General features: G+C 43.5%; 1 protein-coding gene across 1 annotated transcript; it reads right to left on the bottom strand.

Annotated features, from left to right (window-relative positions):
• Window positions 1-32: 32 nt before the first annotated feature.
• On the bottom strand, window positions 33-16,031 carry LOC135385626 (signal peptide peptidase-like 2A). The gene is made up of 13 exons (XM_064615072.1): window positions 15,598-16,031; window positions 15,412-15,525; window positions 14,175-14,357; window positions 11,522-11,608; window positions 11,187-11,335; window positions 10,481-10,671; window positions 8,627-8,723; window positions 6,932-7,127; window positions 6,747-6,821; window positions 4,475-4,628; window positions 4,323-4,400; window positions 4,069-4,223; window positions 33-947 (listed from the first exon to the last, which is right to left on the bottom strand). Exons 1-13 carry the CDS (start codon window positions 15,670-15,672, stop codon window positions 465-467), a joined length of 2,037 nt encoding a protein of 678 aa, XP_064471142.1. The 5' UTR covers window positions 15,673-16,031; the 3' UTR covers window positions 33-464.
• Window positions 16,032-19,987: the final 3,956 nt, after the last annotated feature.

Here is a 19,987-nt window from a genome sequence, read left to right as displayed (position 1 = left end):
CCAGTCCTGGTACTAACCGCAACATGCAAGACCTCATTTCCATCGAATGCATTTTCATAACGAATATCCTACACATTTAAATGGACGTCACTGGCAGGTCACACATCTGCGAATTCCACAAACATTTTTGGTTAAAAATGTGACATCTTTATTGAGTGATGTTGCTCATAGCAAATAAAGCAATTTTTCTACAAATCTGCATACTATCAGTTGTGTAATATGAAGCACTAGATATAATACTCACTGGACTGTGTCTCGCTCTCTTACACCCTGCTGAACAGCACCGGAATAGCACAACTCAAAAGCAAGGTTGGCATATTTTTGCAACACTATTCATAATCCTATTGAATGCAAGAGATCTGTATCGCATGGTTTCACACAGTTTTCACAGTTATCAATTGACTGATGCTTGTCCACTACAGATTGTTCAGGGAATACAAAGGCACTGTTTGGTGTCCATCTCATCAAATTGTGTTCTTTCTTCCTTTCTGCTTATCAGGATAAAGGCTCTTAGCAGAAGGAGACTTGCTCTGCTTGGCAGTCTTTGAAGACTCAGCCCTTGTGTGAGATGCACCAATACCATCTATACCTGCAGCATTAGAGGCTGCTAAACCTTGTGGCAGTGACTTGAGATGAGGAGGTGTATGAGGAGGGGAGTTGGCACGAGATGGGATATTGGATGGAGTTTGGGACGGAATACAAAAGGGATTGGATGGAGCCTGAGATGGTGTGTTGCCTGAAGTGCGGGAAGATGCATGCATCTTCCTGTGGGATGGCCCCAGCAGGGGGGCCTCCATAGAGTGGCCTGGCCCTGGGCTGGGTGGAGCTGAATGGGATGACACAGCATCGTTGACAAATTGCGATGGTGTTTCTGGGCAACCTGCACTCACAACTTGGATGTTGCCAGAAGCAGCAGCTGCTGCTGCTGTGGATGCATTTACTGGAGGCTGCAAACATGAATAGCCACCTCAGCATCAAACATGTGGCAAGGAACTGTCATACACGAAATGTTCCGCATCTGATGAATGGTATATTTTTGGGGGGAAACTCACCACAGCTTAAATGAGGCAACAATGTTAAAGGGGTTGCAACACTTCAGTCCCTAGTTATGCCACATTGTTTTCTTTCACATGTCAACCGAACTGCACGTGTCCCACCAGTGAGGCAGCATGGGAGAGGTCATGTGCTTCCAACAACCAACAGAAATAGGTCCAATTTAGCTCTGTCCCTTAATTTGCACCTTGAAATCTACATAACTGAATGTAATTATGCAAGGTGCATCGCAATTCATTATTAGTATGTGATACTAACTGTGAGTAACTAAATAGGGAACAGAGTAGCGACACTGAGCCACGCCGACAAGCGAGCCCGCCATCTTGGGTCCTGGGGGGGTGGGGGGGTGGCCGATCTCCCCCTTCTCCGCTGAAGAACTGCGCGCAGCCGAGCCAGCTCGCAACCGAAGAAACTGGTTGTGGGTGGAGGGGACTCAACATGGAAGAAGAAACCACGTGACACGATCGGCCCAACCGAGGGCACCGGATGGCGGTTTTATGGCGGAAAAGGAATTCGATACTCTGTACCCCTATTTCGTGACTCTAGTGGCACTAAGTTCCACAAATCCCTCCAGAAACCAGTTTCGAGTGGTCATGTCACCTCTATGCGCCCACTGCTTACCTGTGACTGCCTTTGCACACCTCGATACAGTCCTTTTCACCTGTTCCTTCTCGCCCGTTACTACGAACGTACAGCAGTTCCGCTAGCAGACGTCTGACGCGCTTGCTAAGAAAGTGCACTTGATATTTGCACTTTGCGCATAGTTTACGAATATTTCACTTGCGCTGTGAATCGAATCCGAATAATTTCTTCAGACGGTGAATTGAATTCGAATAATCAGAAAAGGCGCAATTCGATTAATTTTGAATATCTCATGGTGAAATTTTTCGTGGTGTTGTGCTCATTCGGTGATGCTCTGCTCCAAAGATGTGAGCCTTTCCACCCAGCATAACTAATAACCCAGGTTTTCCGCCAAATTTCGCGGAATCCCTTATTTTGCTCGAAATTTCGTGGACATCACATTGGGTTGAAAAACGAAGCAAGGTCGATTGGCGCAATGTGGACGGTTAGCGTCTCAGGAGAAGTACTGCACGTTCACGCAAAAGAGGGGAAAAGACGATAAGAGTGCGTGCTGCGCACACTCCCAACTTCTCCAAGGTAACGTGACCCTTCGACTATACTCACTCGCATATTTTGCGCCGTCGCATAATTTGCCCACCCATAGTTTAGCACTAAGAATGACAAAACAAAAAATCTCGTAATTTATGCTCACGCGTCTCCGTGCGCGGATATCTGGCACGCGCGTCTCAGCGGCCGTGGCAATTGCTTTTCGCAATGCCGTCAGTGCTACCAAAATTATTGCGGTGCTTTTTTTTTATTTGCGCACACTTTCGGGTGATGTTTCACTGACGCGATAGACGATACTGCCACTCGAACAAAAGATGACCAACACTGGACAAACACGCTGTGAGAAACCTTACAGCACAATATGACAAAGTTGGCGGAACGAACGTTCCCGCGCAGTTTGCGCACCCCCAATTTTTCCGACCTTTTTTTGGGGAGAAAAAGCGCGCGAATCATGCGAGCAAATACGGTAATTGGGTTTTGGAACGGAATGATGGTGCTTGCTCTGAATTTAGCGTCTATTGCGATCAAGTATTTGTCGATTCCTATAAACTCTGTAATGTTTAAAGATCTTTCAGCAGGTATAAAATGATTGTAGGCGATAGACGGCATTCACTGTCAGAGGAGAACGCAAGATATCATGTAGTGCTGAGTCACAATACTGCCTTGCATCTAAGTTGATAAAATATTTTTCGTTCCCACATTATCCAAGGAAAAATGCATTAGCATTAAAACTTGAAAACCCTTTTGGAACTCCACTTCACAATGGTACACAATCCTTCAACGACCCTACACAACGCTAACGCAAAACAGCATCCTCAGCCAAACGAGCCTTTCGGGCTTCCTCCGGTTCAGCTTAGCGGCGCCGTCTCGCAGTCTGCACTTCTTTCACTGCCACTTCTCCGCACAGCCTATGGCGCGCCCACGCAGAGACGTCTAAGCCTGTCGACCACCACAGCTGCACTGCCGGTTTCCCGCGCCTATATTTCGCAGAAAATCGCAAAAAATCCAATATTGCCCGAGCCCCACTCTCCATTCGCCCTCTCCTTTCCCCTTCCCTCTCCACTCACCGCACATGCGCGCGCGTGCCGTGGCTATCGCGGAATTTACTAGTCGCAGAATTTTGAATTTGCCGCAGCAGAAAGCCAGGGGCTTTAAGCATAATTGTGAGAGAAGGGTCCCTCTGTGTTGTGTACGGTAGACTGCATTAGTGGGATGAACTGCATTGAGAGTTAGTCAACATGCTCCACGCAGCCGGCTTTGTGTGCATCTCCTCATTTTTATGTTTACATTGTGAATTTCCTGCACTTTTTTAGAAACTGCATATGTTACTGAACATAACTCTGAAAGTTGGGAGCACATTTACTGGAACCGGCAGTACCCAGAGTATGGTGTTGACCATGAGCTCACAGAAGTTGACTCTAGTGACAGAATTAATGTAAACTGAGGCAAGCGCTTACCTCGCTTCAGTACTATTCGAATACTGAAAATAGGTTGTGAATGGCATTCGAATACAATCAGATATTCATTGCATATTCAAAATTTTGAATATTCTCACTGCTCTACACATTATCTTATTGATACATCCTTATTCAGGCACGAGAGTGCTATCATCTTACAAACACATTTTATGCAAGTTGAGTAATCTCGTCATTCTTTTTACTTGCTTATGGCAGCTTAATTCCAAGTAAACGTAAGCAAAGTTAACACAAGTAAATGTTCTGCAATGTAGGACACCTAAACTAGCCACGCTCTGAACTAGGAAGGGAGTTGCCTCAGGACAGACACAGACAGGCTTCTGTCCTGAGGCAACTCCCTTCCTACATCTCTACCGGTTCGCTGGATTTCTACCCATCTACGTACGCTCGGAAATGTGTGATATGATCTCACCTTGACGCCATGCCAGATTTCACTGAACTGGCCCCTGAACAATGCCAAACACACAGTTGGGACCAATGTTGCGGGAACCAAGTACAGTAGGGCAGGTTGAGCCATCTTCATCATGTACAGGGCCATAAAGGTAGCCACTAGCCCAACTCCGTAGACTGAAAGTTCAAGACATCACCATAACAGAGGAGCTCAGAGGACTCAATTACGCATGTACACCAGTCCAAAAACTGTGGTCCAGCAAATCGGAAACTCACAGAATGTTGAAGTCAAATAGTAATAGCGTCCCTTCGCTGCAACCAGGTCAAACCCGTGGCAGTAGGCAACTAGGAGGCCTACAAAGTGCAAATAAGTCTTTACACTTGAACTATATTTTACTATGCACAGGTCAGAAAAGTCAGATTTTTACCTGGTACGAGGATATCACCAAAGCCTAACAAGGAATACTGACTGAGGCAAACAGCAAGGGCTTCATTGCTGAAGTGAGGCACCCTCAACACCATTGGCAGTTGTTCCTGGGAGCCACCTCCTTTAGCTACTTCCACCATGATGCTGTCACCTTTCTGAAAGTTATGCAACAGTAGTGGGTGGGTGCAGATCTTTTGTCCGACAGCTCCACATCGAAGAGTAATGTATGCAGACTTTTTTGTGCAGCGTTTGCACTGCATTGAATCTGCTGTATTTTAGTGTGGCATAAAGCCCAGGGCAGTTACACCTCAGGCAAGGGCTAACTTTAGGTGTCCAACAACTTCGAAGGTACACCGGGATTGAGGCTGATAAATGTAACACTCCTATGGCTCAGGTACACTTTCAATGTTACATCCTATATGTATGTACCGAAAGAGCAATGCTACAAAGAGTACCCAAGCCACTGCATTACACTCGGACACATATGGTACTTTTCAAACTGAGAACTTATTGTTAACACTTATCCTAAATATTGTTTATATACCAATCTTACAGGAATACAATAAGCTTCTCTTTTGTAACGTTTGTCTTGGATGCCTGCCAGCAGAAAAATGGTCAGAGAACCATTTGTTAGTTCATGAAAGTTGTCGTATGACAAGAGATTTGCGAAGATTAAACATTTTTAATACAAATCCAATATTTCCAATATTTATTGACATTGAGTAGAGTAGATTTGAGTATAACCAGCACTAGCTGAGTGCAGAAAGTTATTTCAGTGATCATTTGTGGAGATTGCTGTGCAAGAAGAGGATGTTGTCCACTGACGACAGCTTTAGGCTGCTCCTTCGCCCTTGGACAACGAAACCAGCAGGCGAGAAGTCTCGTTCAGAAGATGCGCTCGATGACGGTATTAAATGCGCAAACAAGGCTACTCTAGGCAAGTAGGGGACATGACCCGATGCATTCTTCCACCACCCTAGCAAGTCAAAGCCACACAGTCAAGTCGGGTATGAAATTGTAACGCCACCACGATGTTTTCTCCCCTGTCCTTTACGAAGAGTATGTGATCAACTGTGTCACGTAGGTTGTACACCTGCAACGCTTCGTAAATTTCGGGTCTCACGTTCTCCGCGGTTTTCTTCGATTCTCTGTTAAATTGGGCTGTGCCCTCTCGACTAGGCTTTCTTCTTTGAAATAATGAATCGTGGCTGACGCAGGTGGCTGACCTTCCTGTAGTCATCGATCCAGAAGTCTAGGGTGACGCCAGTCCCGCTCCGTCCACTGCATTCACAACTTCGGTTTTAACCCTTGCCCGCGTTTCGTCACTCATCGTCTCAAGGTGCCTTGAAGCAGTAGCCGGATGCAGAAGGAGCGACCTGGCATCTATCTTACCATGCATAAGGAACTGTGCAAGGTTCAGAAATCCATCACCTCTGACAACCTCGAAAGGGCGCAAGTTCATTACAATGAACTGCACACATAGCTGCGTAGACGTTTCCTTTTGTTCATTTGGAATTACTGTTGCGTGCGTCGCTGAAAACATTGCTTTAACAGACAGCTGGGTGCCTGAAATGCACTTACGGTTCCTCAAGTTGGTGGTGCCTGTCTCGTGACTGTTGTACGGTTACACTTCCTTACACTGCTTGCATGCAACGAAGCCTTGCAACAGCACCGTTTTTGTTCACAATATCACTAAACTTTGTCCACATGGCCAACTTCCCGTCTCTCGCTCTAACAACGAGAGCATCCGAGTTGCACAGTGCAGGGCTCTACCCGAGTATGGACCACAGGGTATATGGCCTTCTCTAGGGTCTCCTTTTTCGCACAAATCAGTCGCGTTGTATTGCCTGTGGTTTATCTGCGAGTGCGGCTTATCAGCCAGAAAATTTTCAAAACGTTCCTAAAAACAGGTCCTGCGGCTTATCTGTGGTGCGGCTTATACGCGTGAAATTACGGTAAAGAGAGCAGATCAAACGAATATATTTCGTTAAATAGAGCACAAACACACATTGGCATCTGGACGTGTACAAGCCATGGAAACAGAAGATTTCGTTAAATCGACACTCGCTATTGAGAGGTTCAACAGTAATCCTACGGCAAATGTCACGGTTCCGCATGAGAGTCTGCATAATCTGCGTACAAAAAGTCAGTCTGCTACTGTACAAACTCTTTTCTTATACATGAAATCTGATTCAATATTCGAGGGGCAATTTCAAAAGGCGATACTGCATATTAAACTGAGTCAATCTGAGAGCACACAAGGAAGCACCTACCATGGTCAGAAATGGTGTGATGAACACAAAGAATATGTCATAGAAGAATAGCAGCACCAAAAGTACAGTGCAAATCTGAAACAATAAGTATGCACAAAATGACAAATCATACAATCACTATGCTTGAACAATTCTCACAATGGCAAGAGAGGCAGATCACACTACAGAGAGCAGTAAGTGCCTACCATGAGGCTAGGCAAGCGCAGCGTCTTGAGCATATTGATGCTAAAGGCCACTCCAAGGAGGTCCTGCAGAATCCATGACTGGGAATGGTGTCTGAGCACCACCCAGGAGACTGACAGTGATATGGCGAACATAATCAGGGCTAACTGACGGATTTCTAGTGGCCCGTGAAAGCACGGACAGAGAGTCTTCGGAATTCTGTAATTGGACGAAGAAATTCTTGAAACACCAAAATCCTAAAAATATCCTAGACATTTCGAAAATGCGACACATGAAAATGTACACAGCAAGGTGGCATCTTCCCCACAACACCCCACATATTGGCGGCATTTAAAGTGATGGTCCGGACCTCCGGAGGGTATTCGGATTGCGGCTCCATTCGATTGTGCTCCACACGTATATCATCCGCGTAAAATAGAAAGGGTGAAAGCTTTCCCGTTTTAGAGAAAATAAATTAAATCCTAAGGTTAACCCATATCCGGTTTCGGTTTCTCCGTGGCGTCACTGTTCCCAACGTCACAATTGTGCAAGACGACACAACAACGCTCAGCGCTTGTATGACCTGCAAAGTGAGATTTTCAGGTGAGACTTGACCCAGTTGGGATTGGCGATTTGTTTAATAACTTATGTTATTCCTCACTATGTAGCTTGTAACATTTTCTATGCAGGTGTTGGTGCTGTAAGAGAGACGCGCCTGACAAATGTTTATGCTGTGTAGGCGAAATCTGTGATGAGAACGGGGTTGAAACTTAACAACACTTGTCTTTTCAAAAGGCATTGGTACTGCACAGAGCTTTTATTCGGGACGGTGAATACTGGCTACCCCAACTGTTTTGGGAGTTCGGTCTCAAACCCGAAAAATGACACGCACGTTGTGTTTTCATTCTTGTTCTCACGATGCACTAAGGAACGCCTATGCTTCATCGCTCAACAACGCAGTCACATATGCAGTAACCAGTACTGTTAATAAAAAGCAGGAATGTCATCCGTATTGAAAGTAGTACGTAAACCAAGAACGGAGACGAACAAAGAACACACAGCTCGCCGAGAGGAGCCGAGCAGACGCAGAATGTGAATAATGCCAAACCAATTCGGGAATATATAAAATTGCTGCTTTTTTCTTAGCTATATACTCAGCAGGAAGGGTCTTAATCCACTGAAAACGGTGAAGCTTGTTTGCTTTGCAGACGACGAGTAAGCGGCATTGTTCTGCACACGGTCATGTTTATGAACACCGGTACGGTGATTCGTTCCTGATTCTTTTCTCTGGCAGAAGAGGCAATAGAAAGCAAGCATGCATTTTCTTTACTTTACCTTACTACCTAATCTGCTTCTGCTTTGATGTGTATATTGCATCGTAAGTATATGTTCCATGATCAAAACCTTCGTACACAAAAATTTAGATTCTACTGTATTGCAGGTGAACATTTTTTTATTGATGTCCATTTATGTATCTACCAATATCAATTTTATAACGTCAGGAGCAGACTTGGTACCAAATTTAGAAGTTAGCGGTGTAATCATCTGCAGCTGAGTTGCTCTCCGTGACAGTTTGACAAAACAACTGACTGCAAGGTCTGGCTAATGCAGTAAGCTCTTCATCAACCCAGTCACTAGTAATTCTTGTGAAAAGCACCAAAAGCTTTGAAAAGCCATGCCAGTACAGTTGGCACCACAGTTACAAATTCAATACGTGCCTTGTTGTTCCTATAGGAATCATGTAGATGAAGGGTTCCAAGACACCAATGATGGAGACTACTGATGCCAATGCAAACATGCCAATGATGAAGAACACTACAACAAGAAAGTATAGTCATACACTGTAAAATCACATAGAATAAGCATTAGCAATAAGAAAGGTGCAAAGTGAGCCAGAGCAGTGTCAGTATGCCCATTACAATAGGGTTACTTAGCTATCATTAACTAGCACTGATAGTTATTGAGCATGCAGGCTGCGCAAGAGATTCATGCTTTGATTTGGAACATTCATTAAGAAGCTTGATGAAGCAGACATTCATGTCATGCTCTTCAAAGTTTCGTTATTGAATGATAGCACTGATTAAATGTACTCCAACTTTCCACTAGCAAGCAGTAGCGATGCATCGGCTGAAGGGTGCAAGTTTTTTGTGGTATCAGCTCCCATAACTAGAAATATGAACACAAATGTTCCGGGTACCTACACACGTACATTCCCCCTTTTGCTCTTTTCTTCAACGTGCCCACATCTACGTGTCCACATAGAACACGGAATTCCAGAGGCTAAAAGCCTAAAAGATATTGCAGGAAAATTTTTCTACACAACTTCTAGCAGTGTTTGACAATGTGTTGTGTCTTCTCTGTGGCCTTGTGAACAAATCCCAGTCAGTATTTCCAGAGCTCTGGAGCCATTAAACTCAAATCACCCCATCCATATACTATAAATTCTGCAGACCGTAATTATCCCAAAATTGGGTCATGTCTCATGTGTAACAAATTTTGACGGTATGCTGTGTGGTACTATACAATATGACACATACGCATGTAATGGGGGAAATATTGTTGAATTGGAAACAATTTTGAACATTGTCTCATGCAATAAATATGACAATGGAATTTTTTGTCACACATTAAGTTGTAGAATTATGAATATTGTAGGCTAAAATTGCAGTTCAAGGGAGCGTGCGCAAACATAAAATTGCTGAAGTGGAATGCAATCGAAAATGGCAAATAAAGTGAAAGGTGAAATTATTTGTGGTATTGAGCACAAAACACATATTCCTTGTAAGTATGACTAACTGTATTGACACGTTCTAGAAAATGGGCACTGTCGAAAGGAGCATTCATCATTTCATAATCTTTGTCAGTCTAAAAAAAAAATCAATCAAAAAGAAATCACAAACCCAGTTTGGGATACTACCACCCCTGATTCTGTAACATGTCAATGTAGCTCTCCTTGGTATCTGTTTCACTTTCAATCCTTTTTTTCAAGCAAGGTGACTGTGTTCAAATGCATTATTTACAATGCTCCCAATAGGGCCACGGCTGCTTCCTAACTTCCTTGCTTTCGTCAGGAACGAATGCACGTAGAGTAGAACTTGTTGCCATTTATCCTTCAACATTCCTTCGACAGAGAACGAAAAGACTGTTTTTGTGTAAGAATTTTCAACTGCATTTGTCATTTTCATCAGAGATGACAGTTGTGTCCTCAAATATATTGAAAAACAGAACGGAAAGATGACCACCGAACTGGTGAAAACACAACACTCGCCACGGGCATGCTTTGATTCTTCCTCACTACACGACCAACAACACGTTGAAGGACTTGAATATTGCACAGTAATTCACCTTCGATGCAGCTTTCATCCTCGTCACTCATTTTGAAACGATATAGAAAGCTTTATGGCAAAAAGTCTGATTCTGCATGCAACGCTATAGCAGCGCATCCACCCGGTCCACACTAGGAGAAGGTCATCGAGCAGCCACATTGTGGTGACGCTGTTCGATCTCATGGTGAATAAAAGATTGCATATCTAGTCTTGTAAAAACAATTCCAGCATGAAACAGTGCCTCACCCAAGTACTGGAAGAAGAAGTAAAGTAGAAGCAGCATGGCTCCCATGCAGATGACAAACAGTGTGACCAGAATTGGAGACACATTCAGCGAGCTTTCTTCATCAAGTGGATTCTCTGCTTTGGATACCGTTCTGTCATCCCCTTCTGTTGCATGTGTTGTACTTGTGCAACGCCCAACCTCATGCTGATATCTACCATAAAAACTAAATTTTCAGAGATTTGGATTTACATAACTATGAAAATAGGTCAAAGTTCGTGATGCCAGGCACCAGTTAAGTACATGATTCTTTTTCCTCATGTTAAAGGCAACTGAACATATGTACTAAATACTTTGGACTTACTCCAGTAATTACAACCTAACAAGTCAACTGCATAATGTATGTAAACATAGTAATAACAATAGATACTAATATCACACATTATTTAGTTCTTTGTAATTCATGCATATCAACTGGAGAAAATATCACATGTGTTTCCTCAATGATACAACCTACATGGTTTACTCAAGAGGTAGCAGGACCTCACTGAAGACAATCCCTTCACCTATGGTACCAATCTGCAACACGATATGTTATATTTTTGATGGGTCGTAGGATAACAGGTTTGGGAAGTCCTGGCTGGTAAGATTCAGAACAAGTGCAGTGAAGTCGACGAATGTGTGCAGTGCCTGGCAGCACCAACTCAGCGAATGCAAAGCAAACATTACAGTTCATGCTTGACGAGCCCAGACCAGTAGGATCCCACTGCAACGGTGAAGACTGCCACTACCCAGATTATCACTAAGCTAAAATCGAAGGCTAGGTTCTTTTTGGTGAACATCTTCACCATCAGAGGTTGTTTGGGCTTCATCAGGCTCTACAGAACAAAGATTGCAGGATTACAAACAGAATTCGCAATGCATGAACTGGCTGTGAATACAGAGGCATGCCTGTGGATGAACCCTAAGGCAAAGCGTTTCAGCGTATAAAAGACTGACACACGTTAAAAACATACAAAAGTACACATTTGGAACTCAGACACAGATTAGGCAGAACACCATACCAACAAAGATACAGCAGTTGTGTCGGGCACAAATCCAACAACAATCCCTAGATGCCTCGTGTCATTGGAGTCGAAGATAATACCATCCTGCAAACATGAAACATGGTCAAGTAAGACATTAGCCATTAATCACAAAGACATATGCATCAATGTCTGGTGTGATATCTCACAAAAAAAAACTACTGCAAATGTCTCAAAGAATGCCTCGCCTAAGTTTCAGCAAAAAACACGCCTCAAACAATAATGCGTGTGATTTGCATGGCATCTCCAGTCGCGGCCCTTTCCATTCGCAGACATTGAAAAGAAGTTGTCGTGCGACGTAAACCCCCAATTATTATTATTATTATTATTGAAAATAGGATGCTGTCTGAAGTAGGATTTAAACCAGGATGCTCAGGAATGAGGTCAAAATGCCTTATCATACAGCAACCAACACAGCCTTGCATATGGTCACAAAGAAAGCCTGTTATATTTATAGGCCTTTTTTATGCATACATTTCAACACTAAGCAATGTATCTACATCTGGATATTTTAGCAGTAACCATGTGCTGGGTGCACATTGGGCACATTTTCTTGTGGAAAATACGGAATTTCGAGACTTAGTGGAATTCTGATGTTTTTACATTGGAAAGCTAGGAACGTAATTAATGTAATGTAGTATTAGATATTTTGCTCTAATACTCACAGCTATGAAGTGACCATACTTCTGACTATTGTTTATTTTTTGCTATGGTTATGGTTAACACCACCCTGCTTTACCTCACCAGTACAAACTATTCCCTGTGCCTCTGTGGCCTTAATTGCTACCGCAATGTCCTTTCCCTGCAGACGCTCGTCAAAACACAACTTTTGTCGGCCGACCAGTATTGGAGGCAAGGTAGAAAGCAATTTAACTAAACACTCATAAAACACATTTATAAAACACTCATGCACATGCAAAACTATAAACATTCTACAAGCCACTTATCTCAGCAGGCTGACATCTAGCAAATTAAGCACTACTGTAGTGCAGCATTAACAATAGAGCAGAAGTAACAATGCATCCAGACTTCGCTGCATCGCTTTTTACACTTGCAGGGCATAAGGCAGCACCTGTCCATGTTTGGAGGTGCATACATACAGCCTTGTGTTTTAGGATTAAACACAGCAAAACCCGTTTGTTAACTGCGGAAAATTTTGGAACTGCGCAACAGGGACCCAGAGATTCTGCAATCTGCTGCAGAAAATTGTTTCATATCTAGGTTGACAAAGTTGACGTATGCAGAAAAACTCATTACTTCCTGTGGCATAGAAAGAATACAGGTTCAAAGCGCTCTTGTGATGAGCTTCAGATGGTTCTTTGTGCTTTCATCAGCGAATGAGTGACGTTTGTCGGTGACTATCACTTTCAAGTTTGCACCTGCTGAATGACCTTCCAGCATCCACAGAGTTTACTGGCAGGTACGTGTCTGCTATAGATGCCAAAGTAGGGGTGAGAATTCTCATTCTGGTCCAAAAGTTAATTATGTCAAAGGATTCAGGCATGTGTGTTTGATACAGAGAGGGCCATGTCATAGTCAGTACTCTTTGCAGGTTGTGCGTACAGCACCACTCTGCTGAAAGGTTTGTGACTTCCCGACAAGCTAATCGACAAGCCTTTACAGACCATCCATGTCTGGCCCCAACACTGTGATCTTCAGCAAATGAAGCCCTGTTCCGCGAAACTCCGTACCAAACCTTCGATTCTACAACATATCCAGATTTCCACGCACTTTCGGTGAATCGCTGAAAAGGCAAGGTCTTAGTCATGCATCCCCTATTTACAAAAACTGTACAAGGCGCAAAAGAATGGGGATTGAATTTGATATGGGTACATTGTCGCAGATGGGGGTGTGAGTGTGTGCCAGGGATGGGCATCGATACATTTTACGCAAAATACTTAGTTGAAAGAGGTATTTAAATACTTGACATAAATACTTTTCAATATGGGTATTTAAATACCGTAACCTCTACCATAAATACTGTGAGGAATATGTTATATGAAATTAGTAAACAATGATGATCATAACAACAAATCAGCAAGGAACAATAGCATTTATTTGTTAGGTTACCATGGCCATTTTAATATTAGAAGCTTTCCGAGGACTCCATCTTCTAGGTATCTTCTGTTCGGCACTTAAAATCAGATTCACAAAGGAGAACACCTCTCTCCACGAGTGCCACTGAAGAAAGGCTTATATTAAATTTGACGAAAATGCTTCGTACTACTACAAGGTAGTCGGGTAGTCCCGACCATTGTCCGGAACAGTGAAAAACTGGCCATCTAAAATGGATTGTGGCATGTGCATGCTTGCGAAAGCATAGCATAACTGTGAGGCTCTCCAAACACTGCTTTGCACATCTTACCGAAAGGTCAAATGCAAGATATGAATCAGTATCTTGCATATTTATAAAGTATTTACAAAAATAAATAATAAAAAAAATTTTATTTAAATATAATTATAAATACATTTTTCGAGTCTATATTTAAATACAAAATATGTGTATTTATATTTTAAATACCATTTTAATTACAAAGTATTTAAATACTGCCCATCCCCGGACTATGTGCATACGATCATAAACAGAGGCCAATGTATTGCATACAACGAAAGTCTTGTAATGCTTACTCACAACTCTGGTTCGTGGCGTTGCCGATATGATGCCGTAAGCGTGGGCTGCCTTGTAATGAAGCACAACTTTGTCAAAGGTACAGTTATTGGTCTGTTTGATGAGTGCTATCTTTCCATGCAGATTAACAGAGCGTAGTTTCTTACATCCATCTTGGGAAGTTAAATTAACAAGCTGCATGTATCCCTGTGGACAGAAACAGAAGACATGAATTGCAAACAAGGTGCACTGCATCAGGAGTCTTTAGAAGTATGGAGCGGATTGCCACTTTAGGGCATTATATGATCAAGATTTGAGATGCATATGTAGTGCAACTCATTAATGCGAGGCAGACAAAGCCTTCACTGCTCTTCTCGGTCAGGCCGGGAGAGTTGGGCAGGCTGATGAAAATCGGAATGTTTCCCATGCTTGTATCAGTGCCATTACTGCCACGGCTAGAAGTCATAGAAACCCCTTCTAGCACAAGTACTAAAATTTCTGCAGTGTCATCACAAATCACTTGTTCAATTTCAGATCTCCATATTGCTATTACACAAATATACATGCTCATTTACTATGTCTCTGCTTATTTAAAATAATGCTGTATAAATGTGGCACTTTCAAACAGCATCTTTTTAAAGAAGCATAGACACAGTAAATACGCATGTAGACCATGGGCGTACGGAGAAGGGGGCCCTGCAGCTCCAAGATCAGTTGTGAAAATTGTGTGATCTTTAGTCATTGGTCATCAGGATTTGTCTCACATGTCACAATATGAACCTCTTAACAGCAGTCCGCAGTGTCTGTCTCCAGGAAATGAGGTGTGGGGGAGGGCACTTGGAAGCACTAGGAGCACTGTACCCCCCCCCCCCCCAGCTCCCTGTGGAAAAAATCCTGGGAACACCCATGATGTAGACATATGGGTACTCCATTACATGTTGCTTGATGACGGCAAAGCCAAACATATTTGAGCAGCCATATAATATGTGCATACTCGTCAATTTGTTGACGTCAAACCTTTTTTTTTAACACCTGTGCCAAAAAGATGCACTACATACGGTTGCTCATGCTGTACTTGTAACAGTGACAGGGAAGTTGTTGCTACAGTTTTGATGCTTCACCTATTTGATGCATTTCACATGAGCCATCAGTGTACTCAAATATAATGTTAAACTATAAGCGCCATTCGAAGGCAGTGCCAAATAATCATGACATCACTGGGGAAAGGAATGTCCTGCAGAAGAGATATTTGCATGCTCACCATTTTGTCAGGGTTTTCGGGCAACTCTTTAAACTCTGAAAAGTACACCATACAGTACTGGTGCATTTCATTATCGACGTCAGCTGTAATGACTGCATATTCTGCAGATTGCGCCTACAAATAAATTTTTATAATCAGTAATGCTTCGCACGAATGCGTTCCGCATAACGTTAGCCGCAGACTTACCCGGTTAATAAAGAAGAACAAAACAACTAACGCCACTTTCATCATCCTACACCACTCATCCCGTAAGGTACACATTTGGCAGGACGAATCAGGATTCTCATCAAGCTCTGTGCGTGCGAGTCCGAGAACGGCAGCACATGCACCTTTCGTATTCCAATTTCTTCGTCCTCTTTCACTGGATCGTTCAACTTGGCTAATCAAACGGAATGTCGACGCTGACTTGACATGCGGATTTCCTAGGTTCCTCGAACTGATCTGTTTCTACCTTGTGTGTTATCCAACGTTCATAGGTGTTATCTACCTACAAGTCGCGAAGTGCAGCAGAGCTGCCACAATATTACTTTTAGCACTTTTAGTTTGCACAAAGGTGCTTTCGCAACAGCTGCAGAAGTACACAAGCACAGTTTACTATGGGGGCTGATTGGGGTATGATCGTATGATCACATGGTATCCCGATATCCTATCCAAATAATGCACAGACAAGGGGGCGCTAGCGCTATGGCGCTATAGCCGGAAGAGGAGTTTTGGTTTCGGTTTGTATCTGTCGTCAAGGTACACAGTGGTCAATACTGACACTACAACAACTCTTTTGGTGCAAAACCGTGCATTGGATGATGTACTATGACATATAAATAAATAGATAAATATTGGCGATGAGAATATTTTGGCGATATAAAAATAAATGGAGAAGTTAAAGTTTTGGATTCTGGGTTGGAGTGATGGAAGAGTCCCCTTCCATAAACGTCACAGCGTATTAGCTACAGGGCCACAGGGTATTAGACCAACGCCTTTTCTAGTTCACTGTAAGTCATCCCATATGTGGCAAGGGAAAAGGAGAAGATAAAGGCGGGAGGAAAGATTATGGTGGCACACAAGATTGGCCAACTGGGCCAATTTAGTCCATGCCGCCACTGTTTTCAGGTCAGTTTCAGAAGCGTGTCAAGCACTTTCAATAAAGAAAAGCACAATGAACCCAATGTCATGCTGTTGACATGAAATGATACACAGACGCGCCCACAACGGTAGCCATTCTCTGAGCGAATATATATCAAAAGCAAAATTATGAAACAAGTACGGTCTCCCTGATGACGCAACGAGGAGTAAGCTATAGCAATCGTTCAGCTGCTAAGAAAATGGTGGGAAAAATGTAACCATCTCGCAACGAGGTAGACGCCCGATGTGAAATGTAAAGGAACCGCGAGTCCGCAGGTTGTCCCTCAATGAGTTTGAAGGTCGCACAACACGGCAACCGCCCACCTTCCGCCTGCACCGTTGACATCCCCCACTCATCCTGAGGATGTCACTGTGGGACAGACAGGGCACCCTGGGAATATCCCCAAAGGATCCTCGATTTGTTAGAAAAGTGTTAGAACGAGACTCCAGAGATCATCCTAGGGACAACATCTGAGGACAAAAATGTGATAGTCTCAGGAGCACTATAGGATCATGTTCTTCTGCATGCAGCTATAGTGAATCTTCTTTCATTTCTCTCTTTTAGAAATGAGCAGACGTTTACAGTAGAAACCAACTCTCTTTTTTACAGTTTTTCAACCTCGGACTCCAGCTTGTCATTTTCAAATTCTCCTCTTCGATTGTTTTCGATGACGAAGAATGGGTGCCACGGTATAAAATGCAAAAATATAGAAGGTCCTGTGCTACTGCGTCTTAGGCAGTCTACTTTAAAAGAGATACGCGGCAGTGACATTTCTTTCGCAGATAAAACATATACTATATATTGCTTATCTTGGGAACTTCCGGGTGTGCGAGAGTCCTCGCATCTGAGTCAAAACGAAGGGTGAGGTACCTAATTTTAATTAAATTTCATATGTAGGCAATACTGCTGTGGCGAATTCCTTGGAGTATTTGGTTACAACCAAAGTAACGTCCGTGTTTCCTATTTAGCTGATTTCAAACATCCATCGAAAGTCAAGCACGCGCTGCAATATGCCATCACTTTTCTGTATCTTCCACGGAAATGCTCCGTGTAGCATCCCGTCAGGGACCTTGCTCGGATGTTAATGGCAGCAAGATCACAATGAAAGTCCCTGCAAGCTATATTTTATCGCACATTAAACCCAGTGCATGAAGTATTCATTGATATCATTCAATTTGTATTTGTAACCCAGTATTTTTGTATTTTCTTTTTGTAGTATGTTTCGTACTTTATACATGATCACTGCTGGTACGGTTGAATTTGCTTATTACAAACAAACCGGAACACTAAGTAATGGGTGGAGGCATTGAAATGCACAACGCTGTATTAAACTAATTTACTTTTCCTACATATGTCCTCCAGCTGACGGCCGCAGGACGTACGTAAATGACTATCACTGGAAGATCCCATGATGACACTCTCTGGATCTCCTCCGGATATCCCATCACGGACGAGGACGCGATGACACTTTGAGGACGTCCTGAGGATCGCGAGTGTACCGCGAACATTGTGCCCAAAATGTTTTCAAGACGTTCCATACCCAGTCCTTCCGTAGTGTGCGAGATGATGACAGCCTTGTCATTTACTGGCACCACGTTCTATGCATACTCTTTGAGAGAGAGAAAGAGGGAGAGCGAGAGTCCAGCTTATTATGAGACCGGGAAGGTTGGTAGTGTGGGCAATAAAAAATGGGGTTGGGTATTGCCCCTGGCGCTGAAACACCCCATTCAACATCTCAAAATAAAGTTGTTGTTGTTATTGTCAATCTTTTGCTGTGTTTGCCACATAAGGGCAAATTTTGGCGATATTTCGAGTTCGACACAATGACTGGTTCGCTACGCGTCGGTAAGCTGGCAACCATGTCAACTATCGCCACAGCGTCATCATCAGCGCGTCTGACTGTTGGGAAAAGTCACACGCTAACGGACAGCGTACACAGCATGAAAAACCATTTCGTGCTGTGACGATCATCTAGCATAACTGAAACATGCGGGCGCATTGAGCTGCAGGTGCACCTGCGGGTATGCGGATACCCGTTGGGATGTGCGGGTGCGGATGCGGGTCGTGGTTCCGCGGGTGCTGTGCGGTTGCGGGTACGAATTTTCATACCTGCGCTCATCTCTATTCATGTCCGCAGCTCCATGTCACGACGAAGCAAGACGTCGCTCTCCCTCGTTGGCTGTCTCGCTTGCAAGATATGGGATGGGCCAACCGAATCCTCGAATCCTGGGCAGGGATTCGAGATTCGGGAATCTGAATCCCAGAGCCCAAAACGGCGAATCGAATCCTTCGAATCCACGAACCACGTTTGTTTGTTTGTTTCTTTTTAAAATTGGCGCCTATTCGGAGTTCGCCGAAAGCCTGATTGGCCGGCAAGCCCCCGGTCCATTATTTTGAAACTTTCAGCTGCGTTTTCTTGTTTATTTACATTGCTCTGGACTGAAAGAGCTCAAGCAGGAGATTTTACATTACAAGTTTAAAAGTAACATGGTTTTGCTTTTGGTTATTTCTTATTTTTCTGGCAAGAATTCAGACTCCTGATTCAGATGTATTTCCTGTAGTCGATGAACAACATGTTAAACAAATTACATTTAGGAAAAAGTATACGGTTATGTTTTCCCCTGAAAGTGAACCTGTTATTTAATGAGTTTTTCATTAAACAAGAATACCAAATTCTGCTTCAAAACACTTTTCCGTAGAGGTGTTTCTTTCCCTGGCTTTTTAAACTCTTTTTAAAGAAAGGATTCGTAGTTCGCAGAACCTTCCTTGGATTCGGATTCGGATTCGGAAACTTCTGGATTCGTCTCATCTCTACAAGATATAATACAACGTAGCATTCCAATGCTCGCAGCTACCTCGTGATAACCTTGCCTATAGCAAACACGCCCTGTGCTATGCTTTACTAGGCCCTCCTCGTCTCACAGTCGCGTGATCTAAAACTATGTGGGGTGCCGGCAGGCAGCCGCCAGGGGGTTCTCAAGCGACCCTCCGCACGCAAAGCTGAAAACGGGAGAAGGCGAGAGGTCACGTTGCCATAAACACTTCTGCGCCCATGGTTTCCGTGGCGCCATCTATCGTCCGAGCTGAGTTTTCGACGCAGACCACAGGAATTTCCAAGGGGGCAGGCAGCCCAATAATGCTATCGATTTAAAAATTTAGACACAGGCATAGCGTGCTCAAACAGCTGATGTCACTACACACTCGCAATAGAAGCTGCACGTTTTATGTAAAAAAAAAAAGAACTGAAAGTAAGCTGAGGATACGTGACATAGCCAAGGTATATACGGTGGAACAACATATAGGGTGATTGCAAGGGCGTTCTTTCGTTATTATACAATGATGGGTTTTCGGGAGCCGTTGCGTGGCATACGGCGATCAGTAGGTCGCCGCGATCCTCACAGATCCTCAGAACATTTAAGAGAGTAAGTTGTATTGCATTTCCGCTCAGAGAGTTTC

Source organism: Ornithodoros turicata, chromosome 2, assembly GCF_037126465.1.
Source record: "Ornithodoros turicata isolate Travis chromosome 2, ASM3712646v1, whole genome shotgun sequence".
NCBI classification, from domain to species: Eukaryota; Metazoa; Arthropoda; class Arachnida; order Ixodida; family Argasidae; genus Ornithodoros; species Ornithodoros turicata.
Note: the sequence above shows the minus strand (reverse complement) of the source record. Positions and strands in the feature narration are given on the sequence as shown.

What these genes read in the sequence shown, in the direction of transcription:
- LOC135385626 (XM_064615072.1), bottom strand. Translation starts at nt 15,672, where the DNA reads ATGTGTACCTTACGGGATGAGTGGTGTAGGATGATGAAAGTGGCGTTA. An exon ending in CAACTGCTGTATCTTTGTTG is followed by an intron (nt 11,336 to 11,521) that starts GTATGGTGTTCT and finishes TTTGTTCTGTAG; the next exon opens with AGCCTGATGAAGCCCAAACA. An exon ending in TCACACCATTTCTGACCATG is followed by an intron (nt 4,629 to 6,746) that starts GTAGGTGCTTCC and finishes CATAACTTTCAG; the next exon opens with AAAGGTGACAGCATCATGGT.